This window comes from Panthera leo, chromosome B3 (assembly GCF_018350215.1).
Source record: "Panthera leo isolate Ple1 chromosome B3, P.leo_Ple1_pat1.1, whole genome shotgun sequence".
NCBI lineage: Eukaryota > Metazoa > Chordata > Mammalia > Carnivora > Felidae > Panthera > Panthera leo.
Genome location: NC_056684.1, coordinates 33,987,229 through 34,006,774, shown reverse-complemented (window position 1 = coordinate 34,006,774; position 19,546 = coordinate 33,987,229). Strand labels below are relative to the sequence as shown.

The window sequence follows — 19,546 nt, the reverse complement described above, 5'->3', positions numbered from 1 at the left end:
AGCCCTCTTGTCTGCCTATCTGTCTGGATTTCACGGATATCTTGAGCAGATATCTCCACTCTCATCTGGTCTTGGATCAGTGATCCACCAATGTACAACTGCAGGAATTCTTCGGGTGTACAAACACACATAATCGCTCCCACTGCTCAGTGGAAGTAGTTATCCCTGTTAAATACCACTTGCTCTTCTAGGCTTTTCGCCATGAATTATAATTTACCTGATATTTGCATTACTCTCATTTCTCATTGTCGAATTTCACCTGGTGCATCTTTGTCACCTTCTTATGTACTTTTCCGAGGTATGTGTTTTGTAGGCAAGACTATATTTTTACCCAACCTGCAAGTCTCTGTAGTTTTGGTTTGGTGTGGTTTGGAGCTGTTTTTAATGTTTATTTATTTTAAGAAAGAACAAGAGGGAGTGGGGGAGGGGCAGGAGGAGAGAGACTCCCAAGCGGGCTCCATGCTGACAGTGGATCTCACAGTGAGATCACAACCTAAGCTGAAACCGAGTGTCAGACACTTAACCAGCTGAGCCACCTAAGCGCCCCAAGCAAGTCTCTGTTTTTTTAAGAATTAAAATTTAACCATTCACATTTATTGCAATCAGTTATATGTTTGGACTTTCCCCTGCCATCTTAACTTGTGTTTCCTGTTTAGGTTATTGCCATGCTTTCTGGGTCTGTTTCTTCTTAACTTTCTGCACATTTGCATTGATTAGGTTTCTCTAATTCCATTTTTCCCTCTAACATTTTGGAAGTTATAAATTCTATTTTTATTCATTTGGTAATAACATTCAAATATTTAGCAGTTTTTAAAGTTTTATGTTTCTATCTGTGTTATCTATAACTACATCTTCCCCCAAAAGAAAACAGAAACCTTAAGTCCTCATTTATTTATCTCCACTTTCTCCATCCACAATAGCTCCCAAAAGATCTTGAGATCATCTGGATCCAGCTGCATATTAATTTAACTAATTTTATAGAAAATACTGAACATTGAGAAAATTTAGGTTTAAAAATAGCTTTCTCCCACCCAAAGGTTCTTTTTATTGAAATATAATTCACATACCATAAAATTCACCCTTTAAAAAAATTTTTTTAATGTGGCTTTATTTTTGAGACAGAGACAGAGCATGAGCGGGGGAGGGGCAGAGAGAGAGGGAGACACAGAATCCGAAGCAGGCTCCAGGCTGTGAGCCGTCAGCACAGACCTGACGTGGGGCTCGAAATCACCAACTGCAAGATCATGACCTGAGCCGAAGTCTGACGCCCAACTGACCGAGCCACCCAGGCGCCCCAGAATTCACCCTTTTAAAAGTATACAATTCAGGGGCGCCTGGGTGGCTCAGTCGGTTAAGCGTCCGACTTCAGCTCGGGTCACGATCTCACAGTCTGTGAGTTCGAGCCCCACGTCGAGCTATGGGCTGATGGCTCAGAGCCTGGAGCCTGCTTCCGATTCTGTGTCTCCCTCTCTCTCTGCCCCTCCCCCATTCATGCTCTGTCTCTCTCTGTCTCAAAAATAAATAAAAACGTTAAAAAAAAAATTAAAAGTATACAATTCAGTGGTTTTTAGTATATCCACAAAACTGTACAGCCACCACCACTGTCTGATTCCCGAACATCTTCATCATCCCTGGAAACCCCTGTATCCATTATTAACAACAGCTTTTGCCAACTTCTGCTTTATGTCCTTGCTGGTGTGTCTTCTTCCAGGTTCTTTTTTATCTGGTTAGAGACCGTTAGTCAGTAAGTCTTTCAAATAGGATCATGAGTGGTAAGTTTCTGAGCCATTGAAAATCTGAGAATGCCTTCACTTTGCCCTTTGACAGTAGGGGCAGATGTCTTTACTGTCAGGCACCCGGGCACAGTCAGGCCAGCCCAGCTGTTCCTGGTCAGTACCTTAGCGGCCACTCTCTCCCTGCCTTGAGTCCTCTCTCCTGCTCCTCATATTCCTTCTCACCCAAAGCACCTGAACTCTCCTCCTTGCCAGGCATCCTCCTGCGTGTGCATTTGGAACTATGATGTGCTTCTTCAATTTAGTCTCAGCTGCCTTTCACCGTTCTAGTATCCCCCATAACTTCCGTTCCACCAAGGATGAGTATCCTTTCTTGTTTTCAAATGCTATTTTGTGCATGCACACGTATATTACACCCCCTCCCGCCCCTGCCATACACACATACATTCACTTGTTCCTAACGCAAATATTCTGCCATTTCTGGGCATTGAGGGTAGAAGGCTGAGCTATGTACTCATTCTCCCTTAATTACCTAATCTCTTCAAGGACTTTCTAAAAACAGCATCAAATAACTTCAGGTTTTGGTCAAGGTTTGTACTCTGCTATTCCGCCAAGCACTCAGTACAGACACAGACCCTCAGAGCAGTCATGGCGGGGAGGAGTCTTTCTGATTAGGTTTCCAAACCGCCACTTTGCAAGTGAGACAGTAGAGCCATGGGGAAGTGCAATATCTTGGCTAAAGTCACAGAGCTATTGAGTGACGATGTCTGGACTAGTTTCCACGTCTCCTATTCCACCCTTGCTTTAACACGCACACTCACTCCTCCTGCAGGGGAGGCCAGACCTTTGCCTGGCAGCCTGGTCAGGCTCCTCCCCTGCCTCCGGTGCTGTCATTGTCTGCAGCATTTGTAAGAAAAGGACAAAACCTGAATATACTCCAAATCAATCATAAACTATCGTGGAAAAAAATAGGAAAAACAAACTAAGAAGACGTATTCTCTGGATGTCTTATGAGGATGCCCCGCCCACCCAAAAAAGGGCACAAAGGGGAAATTGCTGAGGGTGATGCTTATGATGTCCTGTGTGCTTAATTCATAGTCTATTGGTTTGGGGTTTGTCTTTTTTTTCTGTAGATATGTGTGGGTTTTCCCCCGTTTTTTTAATTCGATTATGTTCCTGCATACAGACAGTAAAGGTAAAGTTAAGAGTTTCAACTGAAGAAATTATTAGAGGCTCTTATACAGGTAGTAGATTATTTAAAGTCTCTAGAAGAATATAGATCACAGTTTAAAATTTTTGTAATCAAGAAGTGTTAAGAGTCAACCAAACGTGAACAGAAAACATTTTACAAAGTAACAGATACTTAAATAGAATAATTGGTGAGCAGTTATATGCATCGTCTTCGTGGAAACTAACAAAATACGCCAATACATGTAATTGTCTGACCACCCTCTTTGTGTGACTACCCCCTGCACACTTCCCACCAAGCTGGGAAGTGAAAGGCTTGAACTCCAACGTCAAAGCTTCCTGCTGGCCACCTGTTGGGAGGGGAGGGTTGACCACAGGGGGCATTGTCCCCAGTCTTGGATCTTCTCACGTTTGTGCATCCCAAAGAATTTTAATTTAGCCCTTCATCCACAGGTGTGTGGGCTCTAAGAGACTACTTCATTCCCAGTATCCACGCGCTGCGACCTGGCAAAGCCATCAGAATGTTGGTTCATTGTTTTACAATGAGCAGTGTCAGAATCTACCGGACAGGGACAACCAAATTGACAGGCTGATGTGTTCCTGCCTGTGTGCCCGGGGAGGGGTTATATAAAAGAGGTGGTCTAAAAGAAACCGTTTCAGTCTCACCACAGAGGGCACCACAATCCTGGCGCTGTGATAACCCAGGGCACCTACTCTCCATTCCAAACACAGAGCTGTTAGGAAAATTGGAATCCACCTGCAACTTTTCGTCCAGTAATATTTTCCAGGTGCCGTTGGGCTCATCCCCACTGAACTGATGATAAAAAGCACTCAAACAGACACCGCTTGATGTTCTCGTCCCCTTTCTGTCATGTGACACCCATCCTTCTCTGATTTTTCTCCAGTGTTCCATCGAGTGTGGGAGCGGGACCCAACAGAGGGAGGTGATTTGTGTTAGGAAGAACGTAGACACCTTTGAAGTGTTGGACCCATATGAATGTTCCTTCCTGGAAAGACCCCCCCGCCAGCAGTCATGCCACCTCAAGCCTTGTGGGGCCAAATGGTTTAGCACAGAATGGAGCATGGTAAGTCATGGTGCTCTTTATAGACATCACATTAGTACATCATGCTTTTGTTTTCCTCCCATAGACAGCCAGACCACCTACTGTGTGCAGGCACTGGGCTCAGCCCTGGAGTAGATTCCCTACAGTGACCTACTCTAGACAGTGGCTGTTGGGGCCTGCTTGGTGGGAGGAGCCAAAGGCTGGGACCATCTTGATCTCTAAACTGAAGAGGCCATAAAGCAGTGACTCTCAATTTGATTTATTTATTTTTTAATTATTTTTTTATTTTTTTATTTTTTTTAATTTTTTTGTAATGTTTATTTATTTTTGAGAGAGACAGAGACAGAATGCAAGTGGGTTAGGGGCAGAGAGATAGACACAGAATCCGAAGCAGGCTCCAGGCTCTGAGCTGTCAGCACAGAGCCTGACGCGGGGCTCAAACTCACGAGCTGTGAGATCATGACCTGAGCTGAAGTCGGTCGCTTAACCGATTGAGCCACCCAGGCACCCCAATAATTTTTTTAATGTTTATTTATTTTTGAAAGAGAAAGAGAATGCAAGTGGGGGAGGGGCAGAGAGAGAGGGAGACACAGAATCTGAAGCAGGCTCCAGGCTCTGAGCTGTCAGCACAGAGCCCAGTGCAGGGCTTGAACCCACAAACCAGGAGATCATGACCTGAGCTGAAGTCGGACACTTCACTGACTGAGCCACCCAGGCACCCCATCAGTTTTAGTGTGTGCAAAAGAATCAACCAGCATTTTGTTTGGAAAGACCGGATTCTGGCTCCACCCTAGCCAAGTATTTTGCATTTTGAACAAGTTCCTTAGGTGAGTTGGATGCAGGTATCCTTGGACATTCTGAGAAATGCTGTTGTACAGGGGACGTGGTTGGGGTATAGTTGGGACATAATTGGCTGTGAGTTGATGGTTGTTGATGCTGCTGGACGCATGGGAGTTTGTTTTAGTATTTGGTCTCCTTTTGAAGATGTTTCAAATCTTCGAAAATCTGCGCCTCCAATGTGCTAGGCTAATGGGCTGTCAAAAATCTCTTAACGCTCTCCTTTTGTCACCATGCAGTGCTCCAAGAGCTGCCAAGGTGGCTTCCGGGTCCGGGAAGTGCGCTGCCTGTCAGATGACATGACCCTAAGCAATCTCTGTGACCCTCAGTTGAAACCAGAAGAGAAAGAATCTTGTAACCCTCAGGACTGTGTCCCTGAAGTTGGTAAGTAGGGATTCCTTTCTAGGAGAAAAGATACATCCTTCTTAAACTCCATCAAGTTCTCTGGTATGAAAATGCCAAGCCCATCTAGATCTCTCCATGACCTTGTGCATAGTCATGGAGTTCAGGGGGTCAAAATACTTTCAGTGTGATAAGTTTCACAGTTTAAGATGACTGTTCATAGCAGGGATGGTGATCCAAAACACCCTCCAAACTTAAATGCGAACTAATTAAAATGCTAATGGTTTCAGAGATTCGGTTCCATTATCTTTAAGGTCAAAGTAGTGAGAGTTCAACTTTTAACTGTGGGAACAAGTCAGTGTAAGGAAGAAAATTAATAAGAAAGGTCTAAATCTATTTTTTTAATGTTAAATAATAATTAAAAATAAGAAAACCTTGGTATAGAACATAAAAGGAAATGTGAGTGAATAGAGAGACTAACTGTTCCTGGGTGGGAACACTCAATACTATAAAGAGGATAAAATAAGGTTCATGGGGTTCAGCATATAATATGTTCAAATAGATTGCCAGGGCTCCTGGGTGGCTCAGTCGGTTAAGCATCAGACTTCCGCTCAGGTCATGATCTCACAGTTTGTGAGTTTGAGCCCTGAGTCAGATCCTGTGCTGACAGCTCAGAGCCTGGAGCCTGCTTCGGATTCTGTGTCTCTCTCTCTCTGCCTCTTCCCCATTTGTGCCTCTCTCTCTCTCTCTCTCTCTCTCTCCCCCTCCCTTTCTCTTTCAAAAATAAATAAACATTAAAAAAATTTAATATATTGCCTTATCATATACTTGAACATATTATAAAACTACATAAATTAAAACTATATGCTACTGATTCAGGAAGAGACAGGCATATCAATGTTATAATACATAATTCTGAAACAGATTCCTTTATACCAAGGAAGTGAAGTATGATAGTCTAATATTAAGGACGTACGGAAAGGAGAGATCTCCACTGTATTCAGATAGTTGAAGATCCATTTGGAAAAACAAAGAAAAGCATCTTAAATCTTGCCTTATGCCATATAGAAACACAAGTGCCTAATGGATTGAAGATCCTTACATTAAAAAAAACATACTGTAAAAATGCCAGAGAAAAGGTATCTCAGAGTTGGTTAAGTCTTCATAAACTAGACCCAAAACTCAGAGGCCTCATTGCTGAATGTAAAAACATAATTAATTAAAAACATTTTTCTGTTAAGAACATTGTATTAGGGCTCTCTAGAGAACCAGAACCAATAGGAAAGATAGACGGATGGATAAGTGGGTAGGTAGACAAAAGATGACAGATAGATAGATGATAGGTAGATGATAGATGATAGAGAGAGAGAGAGAGAGAGAGAGAGAGAGAGAGAGAGAGATGGATAGATAGATGGATAGATAGATGGATAGATAGATAAATAGATAGGTAGATGGATAGATAGATAGATAGATAGATAGGTAAAGAGAGAAAAGAAGGGAGAAATGAGTAATTGGCTTACATGACTGTAGAAGCTGAGAAGCCCCACAATCTACCTGTCACAAGCTGGAGACTCGGGAAAGCTGCTGGTGTAATTCAATCTGAGTCTGAAGGCCTGAGAACCAGGGGGAGCTGATGGCGTGAATCCCAGTCCAAGAGCCGAGATGACGACATGAAATGTCCAGCTCAAGCGGTGAGACAGAAAAGGGGCAAAGTCCTCCTTCCTCTGTTTTACATCCTGTTCAGGCCTTCAGTGGATGAGGCCCATCTGCAATGGGGAGGGCCACCTGCTTTACAGGGCCCGTCAGTTCCAATGCAACCTCATCCAGAAACACACCCGGAAATCACTTTCAATCTGGGCTCCCCATCACTAGTAAAGTTGACACACAAAATGAACCATCACAGACATCATAACCCAAGTTGAAAGAAGCAAAGAAAGGAAAAGAGAGAGAGAATGAGGAACGATTGTGAGACAATGTGAAATATACCTTACTGCAATGTGACACAATCAATATGAGAGGAAACCGTCCAGCCAGGAGCCAGAGCCCAGAGTGACAGAAGTACCATTGCCGATTCATACACACAAACATGTTCACCTAGATGTCGCCTCCATCAACTTACTTACATTGGCAACACATAATTAAAGCATTCATTTAAATGTGGATCCTAAATTGTTAGGTAAATTGTTTTTTAAAAAAAGTAATGCAACACTGGAAAGAAAAGTTGTGTATATAAACTTGTCTACTTGTCTCGGGCCAGCCCAAGATAATTAAAGACAGCCAAAATTACCAGACCCATAGAACTGATTGTACAGTTTGCAGGCTGGGAGTGATTGGTATAAACAGTTCGTGTGTTCTGAAGGGCTAGCCCTCAGCTAGCAGACATCTCCTCCAGGTTTCTAACTAATTTGACATGATAGAAATTTTTTACCAGTCTGCTTTGCTCTTTTCCACTTGTCTATGATGTCTTTGCAAGGACAAGAAAAAAAACCGTTTAGTTTCCAATTATAGAAAATTCAATTCAGGAAAAGGGAAACTATGAGATTTAACAAAAGAGAAAATGTAAGCAAAACCGTGGTATTCTTTCATATGCCTCAGATTGATCCCGATCGACACCATCAGAGCTAAAGGTACTAAAAATGTCCAGGCTGTGAGCCAGAGTTATGAAGCACAAAGTGTATCCCAGACAGTTGCACCCAGCAAGAATCTGTATACACTGGGAGAGCAAAGATGGCTCGGGTGCACATTTGGTTATAATGCTCGAGAAGAAAATAGTGTGTGAGTACATGGGCAAATGTATGCTGTTATCAGGTTTTTGAAATCTACATACATTTTTATAATCTTTCACTTAATTCCAGAGAGCCGTTACTAAATCACCTCACAACTGACCGTATCTTAGAATCAAAGAATCAAATAAATGCCACTCAAGCAGAGTCAAATCCTTAATATACATAAAACTCACACAAATTAGTTTAAAGAGATAAGAGGGGCTCCTGGGTGGCTCAGTCAAGCATCCGACTTTAGCTCAGGTCATGATCTCATGGTTCATGAGGTCAAACCCCGAGTCAGGCTCTGTGCTGACAGCTCAGAGCCTGGAGCCTGCTAAGGATTCTGTGTCTCCCTCTCTCTTTCTGCCCCTCCCCCGCTTGTGCTCTGTCTCTCTCTGTCTCACAAAGAAAAGAATCCCTATACCTCTGTACCTTTCCTTCAGTTTTGCTGTGTACGTGACAAGACAAGTGATCCAATTTTATAAAGGATAAAAGATACGAACAAACATAGTGGAAGAGGCAGAGTTAGTAATCAGCTTCACTAGCACATCAAAAAGGCAAATTTTAAAAATAATGGTAGTCTGTGTTTTTCCCTAAGACTGGAAAACTTTTAAAAATTGGACAGTATTCACTGTTGGCAAAGTTGTGGGGGGAATGTAATCTTCTAGGAGAACTTTGGCACTATCATTCAATACATAAAGTATTCGGTGTCTTTGACTCAGTGACTCTGCTTCCAGAAATTTACACTCAAGCTTTGCTCTCAAAAATGTATGGATATGCACATACATGAGGAATAGGGCTCAGAAAATTGTGTAGAATTGGTAAGTGACTGAATTGTAGAATTTCTTGTGACTCATAGAAATCGGAAGCAATTACATTTCTACCGGGAGAAGGAAATGGCTGATTATGCTACTGCACATAGGACAGAATTGACGTCTTGAAAAGAATGTGGTAAAGCTGTATGTCATGATGCATAAATGGATTAAATATACTTGTGAGGCATATCAAAAAGCAAGCATCTGAAATTATGTCAGTTATTTTCCTGATTAATCTGTAAGTTCAAGCAACGTTAATCAAAATCTAGACAGGGCTTTTCATAGAAAAATCTAACAGACAGTGTCTAAAGTTTACACAGAAGAGCAAAAGCAAAGAAATAATAATAGGCAAGGTGATTTTGATAATGACCAATGTTGGGGAACATATCCTACGATGTATCAGGAGATACTGGCACAAGGATAGGTAACTAAACCAAAGGAACGGAATAGAGTTCCCCATATACACTCGAGCATAGCGTGGCTTGTGATACATGGGCAAAGTTAACATTACGAATCTGGGGAGGAAACACGAACGTTCAGTTAATGGTAATGAAACAATTGTTTACCCACAGAGAAAAAAATCCAAATTGAATTCCTCCTTGTCACCGCACATGCCCACACATCAATTCTGGGTGAATTAGGGAAATAAACGTGAAGAGAAGTTTTTGTAACTTTTAAAAGAGAATAAGCGGAAATACGTCTGTTAGCATAGGGAATCATTTCTTCGATGAGAAACACAAATCCCAAACCACAAAGTAAAATGTTATAATGCCTATTATATGAAAAATAAAATCTATTTGCCAATCAACACTAGGCAAACTGGTAAGAAAGGCCTCAGGCGTGGAGAAGATAGTTGCAACACATACAATGAACAAAAAGGATCAGATCCATTATATGCAAAGAATGTCCTTGAATCATTTGTTTTAAGTTAACCAAATTAGCAATTGGTCAAAGGATGGGAAAAGCAAGTCACAGAAAAGGAAACTTGAATGGCCAGAATGGCCAGTATGCGTATGATGACGACAGGTTCGACCTCATTTGGGGATAATGTCACATCCGCCAGATCAGCAAAAAGATGCGGCACAAAGGGAATTCGTCTGTACCACTGACAAAAATGTCGGTTGTTGCACCCACTTGGGAGAGCCATCGGATGGGATCCAGTAAGTTTGCATCTACCTTGTGACCCAGCAGGACCCAGAGAAGGGGATGTGTAACAGTTGTTGAAAGGAGCAGTGTTTGCGGTCTTAAAAAATTGAAAACAACAAATGGATCCATAAGTTGCGGCACGTACGATGAAAATGAACTCCCGCAGAGCATTCATTAAACATGAGCGAATCACACAAAGTCGACGTAGAGCACGTCGCCAAGGAATATATACAATCTGCATCTTTTTTTTTTTTTTTTTTTTAAGTTTAAATGCCACATAGTGATTGGGGCACGATCATTCACAGCTCGCATATGAAGAAAGGATTGGGGATAATAAATACCAAATGTGGGGTTTGATGACCTCAGGGGCAGGTGAGAAGAAAGGGGACGTGGCTGCGGAGTGAACTCTGGGAACTGTGTCTCTGCTGGGGAGCAGGGAGGACACCGTCCATTCTGTTACCATGTTTAAAAGGAAAAGATAGGGGCGCCTGGGTGGCTCAGTCGGTTGGGCGTCTGACTTCGGCTCAGGCCATGATCTCGCGGTCCGTGAGTTCGAGCCCTGCGTCAGGCTCTGGGCTGACAGCTCGGAGCCTGGAGCCCGCTTTGGATTCTGTGTCTCCCTCTCTCTGACCCTCCCCTGTTCATGCTCTGTCTCTCTCTGTCTCAAAAATGAATAAACATTAAAAAAAAAATTTTTTTTTTTAAAGAAAAGATAAACGTAAGCTCCTCGCCCACCCTGCACCTCCCATGGGTACTAAAGCAGGACCAGGATGGAAAGCCAAGTCCACTGTCCTTTCTCTTCCCATGGGTCCGGGCTGGCTCTGTGCTCAGAGAGTCTTTTCTGTTCTCTTCTGCTGCAGATGAAAACTGCAAGGACAGGTACTACAACTGCAACGTGGTGGTCCAGGCGCGACTGTGTGTCTACAACTACTACAAGACGGCCTGCTGTGCCTCCTGCACGCGTGTGGCCAACAGGCACCCGGGCTTCCTGGGGAGCAGATAACACGCCCGCTCCGCGGCAGTCGGGTGGTCGGGGAGTCTGTCGGCGGTGGGACTGGCTGGCCGCTGCTCCGCCAGAGGCTTCCAGGCCGCCAGCCAGCGTAGTCACCACCCCACCTTCGGCAAAGCGGACACGTCGTGCCCAGGAGCCAGGCCACGGTTGTCCTTTAGCGTCACCATAAACTGATGATCCCTCCTTGGGAAACCTGGCGCCTGGTAAGGTGCCATCTGAAAACCACGCAGTGGGGGGCGGGGTGCATGTAGCTCTCAGTCAACTCCCGTGCCAGCACTTTCTAAGTCACTGAAGGGGCGCTGCCTCGTCCATGGTGCGACTGCCCTTTTCAATATCGGGGCCCCTTGGGGAGTCAGAAGAGGCAGCTCCCACCCCGGAGCCCCACCAAGCCTTGCTGAGACGCCTGCTTCCCACTGTTACCTCAGCCTGGCTGTGCCTATTTTTATTCTCAAAGACATTAGGCTTTTTCCTGCCTTATGACACAAATATCTCATGTCAATATAGTGCTTTATTGTTTCACAGGTGTATTCACAGGTACTAGATCATTAGCGGCCCTCGAAGCCCCAGAATGGAAGCCAGGGAACGAATCATTATCCCCATTTTACTGACAAGGAAACTGAGGCTCAATTTGTGTAACTGACCTGCCAGGTACATTCACCCGTTCGGTGGCAGAGTTGAGTCCGACCCCTGTCATCTGACCATACAACTCACCCCAAGGCCTGCCCAGAAGCCTTAGGTCTACAGGACATGGCTTCATTTCAGACCAAGTGACTGAGAAATTTCCCCGCTCAGCAAACAAAACCCAGTTTTTGAATTCTTTCCTCTGGCCAAAGGTCAAGACTGTATCCACTGCACTCTGTTGTTTCCAAAGTCCGTTTCTGTTTGTCCCTTCCCTGACAAAGTCACAGATCCTCATTACAGGACCCTACGCAGGTTTTGTTAAACCCCGTCCTTAACGGAATTGTCCATGAGACAAGAAAGTCAATGGGGTAGCAAGGTGATGCCTGAAATTCTGAGTGCATTCCCCAGTGATATGTGTCCTCCCCCCCACCCCCAGGGAACTGCACACCAGGGTCCCTTTGGCCACGGAGCCCTTGTGTCATATCTCTGGGCTCTGGGCTTTCCCTCCTTTCGCAGTCACTTCTGGGATGTTCACCACACATCACCCAGTGGAGAGTCTAACCAACGTGTCTCAGCATAAAACCTGTGTTTATATTAGAAAGAGTCTCCCTTTGGTTTTTCCAGTTTGATTTATGGGTTTCTGTTTTGACTTCCCATCCCTCCCTCCCACTGTGACTCACAACCTATACGCACCATCCCAGACTTGAGCACTAAGATCTGCATTCATATAGCAGCCAGAAGGGTCTCCTTCAGTGGGCTCTTTCAGTGACAGCCACAGTGGCAGGATCCTCCCCGATGCCCTTCTCCTGACTCTGCAGTTCTAGAGGGCTCGGGCTGCAAGGGGGATGCAGTGCATAGGGAAAGGTAAACCACCTAAAAAGCCAATTAAAAAGAATATATATATATATATATATATATATATATATATATATATATGGTTGACCCTTGAATAGTTAGGGGGCTTAGGCTGCCAGCCACCCTCTGTGCAGTCAAAAATCCTTGTGTAGCCTTTGACTCCCCAAAAACTCAACTACTAACAGCCTGTCATTGACTGGAAGCCTTACCCATGACGCAATCAACGCATATTTTTACGTGTATTATGTATTATATACTATATTCTTACAATAAGGTAAGCTAGAGAAAAGAAAATGTCATTTAGAAGAAGCACAAGAGCAGCACCTGGGTGGCTCAGTGGGTTAAGATTCCAACTTCAGCTCAGGTTGTGATCTCACAGCTCATGGGTTCAAGCCCCACATCGGGCTCTGTGCTGACAGCTCAGAGCCTGCAGCCTGCTTCCGGGTTCTGTGTCTCCCTCTCTCTGCCCCTCCCCTACTCGTTCTCTCTCTCTCTCTCTCTCTTTCTCTCTCTGTCTCTCTCTCTCTCAAAATTAAACCCTAAAAAATGTTTAAAGAAAGAAAAGAAAAATCACAAGAAAGAAAAAATGCATTTACAATACTGTACGGTATTTATCGGAAAGAAAAATCTCTGTATAAGCGGACCCATGAGATTCAAACCCATGTTGTTCAAGGGTTTTATATTCTTTCACCAATTAAGAAAAACTTCAGGCTTAAACAAACTGTAAGCTTATAGAAAATCTGTCTTATTTAGTACCGTGGTCCTGGGCTTATTTCCCTTTCAAAGCAAACCTGGATTCTCAGTAACTGAGTTTCTCCCATGAGCCCTTTAACCCAAAAATCTGCTAATTTGACGGTCACTTAAAGCTTTTGGAAACAGTATCGCCAGCCCACTCTGACACACTGTGTTCAGTTGCCACTACCCCTGGGCTTTCAGAAATTCTGTGTGACCTTTCGTTGGGTCTTATTCTCTTCTTGGAGAGCCCAGCCGCCATTTTGCAAAAGCACACCCTTCTCTCCTCATCTGTACACAGTGTAACTCGTGCAATGAGCTGCCGGGCAGAGACCCCGGTTCCCATGCCCACCAAGCAGAGCAGGACCAGAGAAACCAAGCATTCGGGTGGTTTCTGTCCAGAGCCCTCTCTCTCCCTGTCACCACCTACTTTTGCATTTTGTCACAAGAGAAGTGTTGCCTTCATGCAGCTGCTCTCAGACCTTGAGGAACAAGCCCCCGATTGGAAGGGTCCCTTGGAGGAAGCTTTCTTTACATGCTGGAGGGTGGAGGGCAAGATCAGTGGGTAAAAGAGCAGAAAGGCTGATTTCACTCAAATTGAGGGGAAACCTTGGAGCCATCCAGGCTGCCCCACAGAGGTCTGGACCACCCTACATGGGCGACTTTCCGTCCTAACGGGGGTTTCTTCATCAAGCAAGTCACCACCCCAGGATGGTCCAACTCTAGATTCTCATGACTGGCTGCATCAATGCTGGCTTTGTCTCTTTGACATCTCTTTGGTGTCCTGGGGCCCCCAAACGTTACCTAACAGCTGTGCTAGAGACCGTGATCTTCCTGTGAGAATGGCCATCCTGCCTCTGGCGGAATTGAGTAGGAGCAAATGGGTCAGTCCTTTGTCTTCAGGGAGAAAACGTACCTAAACTAAGCGTCTTTTTTCTTTTCCAACAAATAGTTGAGCTGTTCTTGGAATTCATTTATTCCAATGGAATGGAAAGGTTATAAGTTACTAGAACAGGGGGTTTAGCGGCTTATTTGTCTTTGAAATCCAGTTTTCACTCATTTCCTGGTTTATTGTATCAACACCTGAATGCCTTTGTCCTTGGCACAACACTTATGATAAGGTCCCTCAGTGTTTCCAGCGATAAAGTTCCTGGAGGGGGTCAGAGGAAAGCTCATCTTTTGATGATTCTCCCCGCAGATAGGTCTCTTTCTCCCTTTCCTGGCACTCCCTTATTTCACCCTCCTTCTCCCATTATCTGCCGGCGCCTTCTCCGCCCACTCATGTTCCCTCAACCAGGGACGTGCAGAATTGAAAGTTCCATTTTAATTCTGCTTTTCTTCTTCCTGTGTACTGAATCGCCTCGTTCCCTGCCCTGAATTTTAAAATTAGACGAATTGAAGATGTTCTATGTTTTTCTCACAAAAGCCAACAATCTCCAAACAGAAGGAGTTTGCTACTTTACTTCACCCATTGCAAAAAGGAAAGTGTTTTCCTTGCAGTCCAGGCAAAGGACATTCAATGCACTCCAGTCTCCCACCTTCACGCTGACTCAGATTCCCCCGCCCCAGAATAGCATAGGAGAGACACTAAAGAAAGCTTGTCAACCTAGCCACTAGGTGGAGACGGGAGTCAGCTGAGCACTTTACAGGTGCGTCTGGGCCACTGCCCTCAAGCTAGTAAGGAAACCAAGAGGAGTGAGGCTTGTCCCCGCCCTCGAGAAGCGACACTGCTGGCAGGAGCTCTCAGAACTGTCCCCATCTGTCCCTTTTCCCCTTGCCTCTCTGCTCAGGGCTCTTGGAATGTTGTGACTGCTTCATTTCCTTGAGTACATGTCATCTGCTTATCCTAAAAGTCTTTAGCATTTGACACTTGCCTTTAAGAAGAATGGCCTTGGGGCACGTGGGTGGTTCAGTTGGTTAAGCGTCCAACTTCTGCTTAGGTCATGATCTAGCGGTTGGTGGGTTCGAGCCCCGCATCCAGCTCTGTGCTGACAGCTCAGAGCCTGGAGCCTGTTTCAGATTCTGTGTCTCCCTCTCTCTCTGCTCCTCCCCTGTTCATGCTTTGTCTCTCTCTGTCTCAAAAATAAATAAATTTAAAATAAATAAATAAATAAATAAATAAACATTAAAAAAAACTTTTTTAAAGAATGGCCTTACCAAAGAGGTGAACAATGGGTGGGAGATACTAAGTTTATTCTCAAGTTGTGTGACAGAGAGAGAAATCCGGATAGGACTAGTACCTTTCTAAACCAGTGGCTCTCCTTTTTTTTTTTTCAATACAGTCATTTTAGAATTTGAATATTGGTTTTCTAGTGTAGAAGGTATAAATATAAGCGATAAAAAGATAGATGTCTTTCCTTAAAACAGATTGAATAATCAAACCTGAAGGAACCTGTATCAGTCTGGCAGGTGGAGGCCAACATCTGACCTTGCCATATCTTTATATGGCTTTGATGGGAAGTTGGACATCTTACTGATGAAATTGGTAGATGACATGAAATTGGTGACAGTGACAGGCTCGGGATCCAAAGAGATCTGGGAGACTAGAACAAAACCCGGATCTTAGGAATTCACGAGGAAGCAGCATAAGTCTACCTTTGGATTAAAACAAAAAAGACAAAACTAGACTGGGGTGCCTGGGTGGCTCGGTCAGCTCTTGATTTCGGCTCAGGTTCCGGTCTCTTGGTTCCTGAGTTAGATCCCCATGTTAGGCTCGGATTTTCTCTCTCTCTCCCTCTCTTTCTACCTCTTTCTCTCCCTCTTTCTGAAAATAAATGAGTAAAAAACCCAAAACTATACAAATACAAGGTGGAGGAGATGTGAGAATTCCAGTTGACTAAGCTCAGTGAGTCAAGAAAGGGGTGGAGGCTCCCCTCCAGCACCCCACCCCCCACCCCCACACACGCACAAACCCGAAATGAGACACTCAGGCTACATGAGGAGAAAACATTGGTGACAGTCTGCCACATTGCGTTGTGATTGCTGCAACCACACTTGGAGAGTATTGGTAGTGTGTAACATTCAGATGAGCACGCCCAATCCTGAGGAGGGGCGCACACAGTTAGGAGCGGTGGAGAGGATGTCATGAGAACGTGTAGCCTGGAGAAGAGACATGGGGCAGTGTTGTAAGGACAGTGACCCTAAGACCAGGAAGTAAAAGCAGACTTGAGCTCCCGGAGAAGAACCAAGGTGAGAGCTCCCTGAAGGTAGAGGGCTCTTCCGTTACTGGGAGGTCTCAGTGGAGGTTGAATGGCCATTTGTCAGGGATGCTGGAGAGGGGATTCAGGCGCTCAGCTCGGGCAATATGATGTCTAAGGTCCCTTCGGAGTCTAGGCTTTGGTGATTCTGTCGGTAGAGCAGCTTTGAGTGATTCACCTGGTCTGGGATGGCAAGTACATGCACGTGGACTTCCCATTTCTGGGTCCCCCATTTTGAACCACGGCACGTGGACTTCCCATTTCTGGGTCCCCCATTTTGAACCCAGTGGTGCATCCTCACCTGAGCTGAATGTGGCCTCATATCTCAGAACCACTAGCAACTTGGCCAAAGCTGCCCTGTCAAGTCCTGCTTTGTAGACAAGTAACCGAACATTCCGATGGCTAGTTCTCTGCCCAGGGAGGGTCACACACCTTGTTGGGGAAGTATCTTGACTAGACTAGGACCCTCCAAATACCTGCTCTCTTTCTCAACTCGCCTCGCTTTACTGCACCTTTACTGGAGCAAAGTAATTCTCTCCACCCCGAACCATCCCACACTCCTGGTTCTGTTCAGTGGGTAACAGTTGGAGAATCGACGTGGCCACGAGAGGGTGGGAACTCGCAGCCAACTTTCTCAGCATCTCCCAGAGGGTGAGCCCCTTGCCTCAGTGAGAGGAAAGCCATTCTGTTACATAAGCGAACTTCCATGTCCTTGACCCCTGGTTCAGTTTGACAGAAGGATATACTTTGTTATAACTTATTATTTTGTTCTTTGTAAATACAAGATGTTTATAGGAAATGTGTATTCTGAACTGTATGGGCAGAATGAGTCACTACACCAAAATAGTTCTATTATTTAGAATATGTTAATTTTAAAGGGACCTAATAGGTATTTATTTACATATGCAATCCACATTTGTGTAAAATCATTTGATCCTACTAACCCAGCTTCCTGCAAAGTTGCTACATGATGCCTTATTCTAAGTTCATAGTTACGATGTAGTATCCTGACTAGCCAAATTCTTTGGGTTTTAAGATCGAATATAAATTACTCTGCTTTTTGACTCGTTCAGGGAGGGACTTTTACCCCTGGCATTGTACCTGACACAAGCCTGTCTGCATCGCCACCTTTCCATCTTAAATATTATGTTTGCTCATATAATCTGCCCTCTCCTCGTCCCAACTGGAGAAGGAATCAGGAGGGTTTTCTTCGTCCCTTCTCTTCGTCTTGCCTCCTTCGTAGGCTCGCCAACACTGACTTGCTCGGAAGGCTTGGTCAGAGCAGTGGGTGAGGCAGGGTCCGCTGGCAGGGGCTGGGAGGGGCTTAAAGAGGTGTGGCTCCTTCACAGCTCTGACCACACCTCCAGGGTCGCCGCTGGGACCGCTGGGGTAGGGGCACTGGGCTGTCCCGCCACCTGCTTAGCCAGGAGCAAGGAACCTACCTACTAAATATAAATACTCCACTGTCACCATGTCGGCCTTACAAGTGTTAAATTATTGTTTAAGGAGGTGAGGGGGAGACGGTGAATTATGTGAGCAAATGCAGTCTGTTTTCGGCAAAAATGACAACTATTTTTGTGTATGACTAATTTATTTTTATTATTGTAAAGATGCAATAAACTGGTTAAAAGATGAGCTTTGTGAACACATTTGTGCTTTCTCGGGCCTGATTCCATGTCTGCTCACGTTGCTTCAAGCAGCCCCTTTTAAAAAAGAACCAAGCCCTGGAGCGGCCCCGTTGGCTTGTCTTAATGGCTCTGAGCGCTCTGCACAGGGCGGGGCCGCTTCGCCACAGGGAACACCTTGGCTACAAAGCACCTTAGCTTCACCCTGGTCCTCAACCTCCGCTGTATGCTAGAATCGCCTGAGGAGCTTCAGATAAAATATTCAGGCACGTGCACCCCCGGGATTGCACATTTGCGGGTATTTCTTTAAACCTCCCCCAGGAGACAGGAAAGACTGGAGCCCACTGTGCAGATTCCATCTGGCTCGTCTCTCAACCCAATAAGCCCTCCTCCAGCTCCCCTTGGGCTGACTTCACCTTGGTCTTGAGTTTAGCCAAGTGTTTGACAAAATCTGTCAGGTTCTCTTGGTGCATAGGAAAGTGAAGTATGACTTAGGTCAGAATGCCCGGTGAGAGCCGTCCCGGACTAGAGAGTCTCTGGAGGAGTCTGTCCTTGACTCTGTCCTGCACAGTATTGCATCAGTAACTCTCAGAAACTTATTATGTTGCCTGAAATGTGCTTCCCACACCTCCCACCCACCTTTTCAGCCTGGAACATCTCCACGTATATCCTCTCTTCTTTTTGATTATGGTAAAATTCACTTAACATAGAACCCACTATGTTAACCGTTCTGAACTGTACAATTCACCGATTTTTAATACAGTCACAGTGTGGCACAGCCATCACTGGAACATTCTCCTTAACCCCCAAATTCCATTTTTTTCTTCAACACCAAAACCAGAAGTCTACCATATGCCAGACACTGAGCTGAGGGTTTTTATTAAGTCTTCATAGCAGACCTAGGAAGTTGTAATGTTATCCCCTTCTGGAAACAAGAGCGTTGACACTCAGAGGGGTTCAGTCTCCAGCTACCCCTCGGTGGCTCTAGGGTTCTACAGTCAGCTCCCCGTCGAGGCGGGCTCTGCCTCTTCCAGCTCCATTTCAGCGGGGCCTGGCATGTTCTATGGTCCCAGCATATATTAGTTCCGCTCTCTTTTCCCACGTCAACTCCAACCTATGGACCTAACTGCACAAGGACTAGATGGTGTGCTTAGCTGTTGATGAAAAAGTGTAGGATCCCCAGGCTCAATATGACCGACGGGATAATAGGCTACATTTGAAGATGCACAAATGAAACCAAGAGAGAGGCAACAATTCCACTCTGTTCAAGGGGGTCAGACCCAAGCTGGAAACCTCGGTCTCTAATTTTAGGCACCACACGCCATACAAGCTCATTGACCATCCGGCAAGAGCCCAGATGATGATGACCAGGATAGCAGTGGGAGGGATCTGGAAAGGAAAATGTCTTCCGCCCTCTCCAGACGTCTCAAGGGCAGTTAAGAGCAGAAAAGAAACTGGATACTTCCAGCGGGTCAGCAGAGAAGACACAGCGAGTCAGGCGTGATTCCATGATAGGGAGGCTTAACGATCGGAAAAGGTTTTTCAACAGACTGTGAGACCCTCAAAAAAAGAGCAACCAGGAACATTTGAGCATAGGGAAAATTCAAATATGGA

At 45.0% G+C, this 19,546-nt stretch overlaps 1 protein-coding gene across 1 annotated transcript in view; it reads left to right on the top strand.

The window, feature by feature from the left end:
* Positions 1-12,414, top strand: part of THSD4 (thrombospondin type 1 domain containing 4) — a 543,647-nt gene extending 531,233 nt beyond the window's left edge. The window contains exons 15-17 of the mRNA XM_042941521.1: positions 3,827-4,006; positions 5,062-5,206; positions 10,751-12,414. Of these exons, the coding sequence (XP_042797455.1) occupies positions 3,827-4,006; positions 5,062-5,206; positions 10,751-10,893 (468 nt within the window). The 3' untranslated portion in view covers positions 10,894-12,414. The remainder of the gene's footprint in view (positions 1-3,826; positions 4,007-5,061; positions 5,207-10,750) is intronic.
* Positions 12,415-19,546: the final 7,132 nt, after the last annotated feature.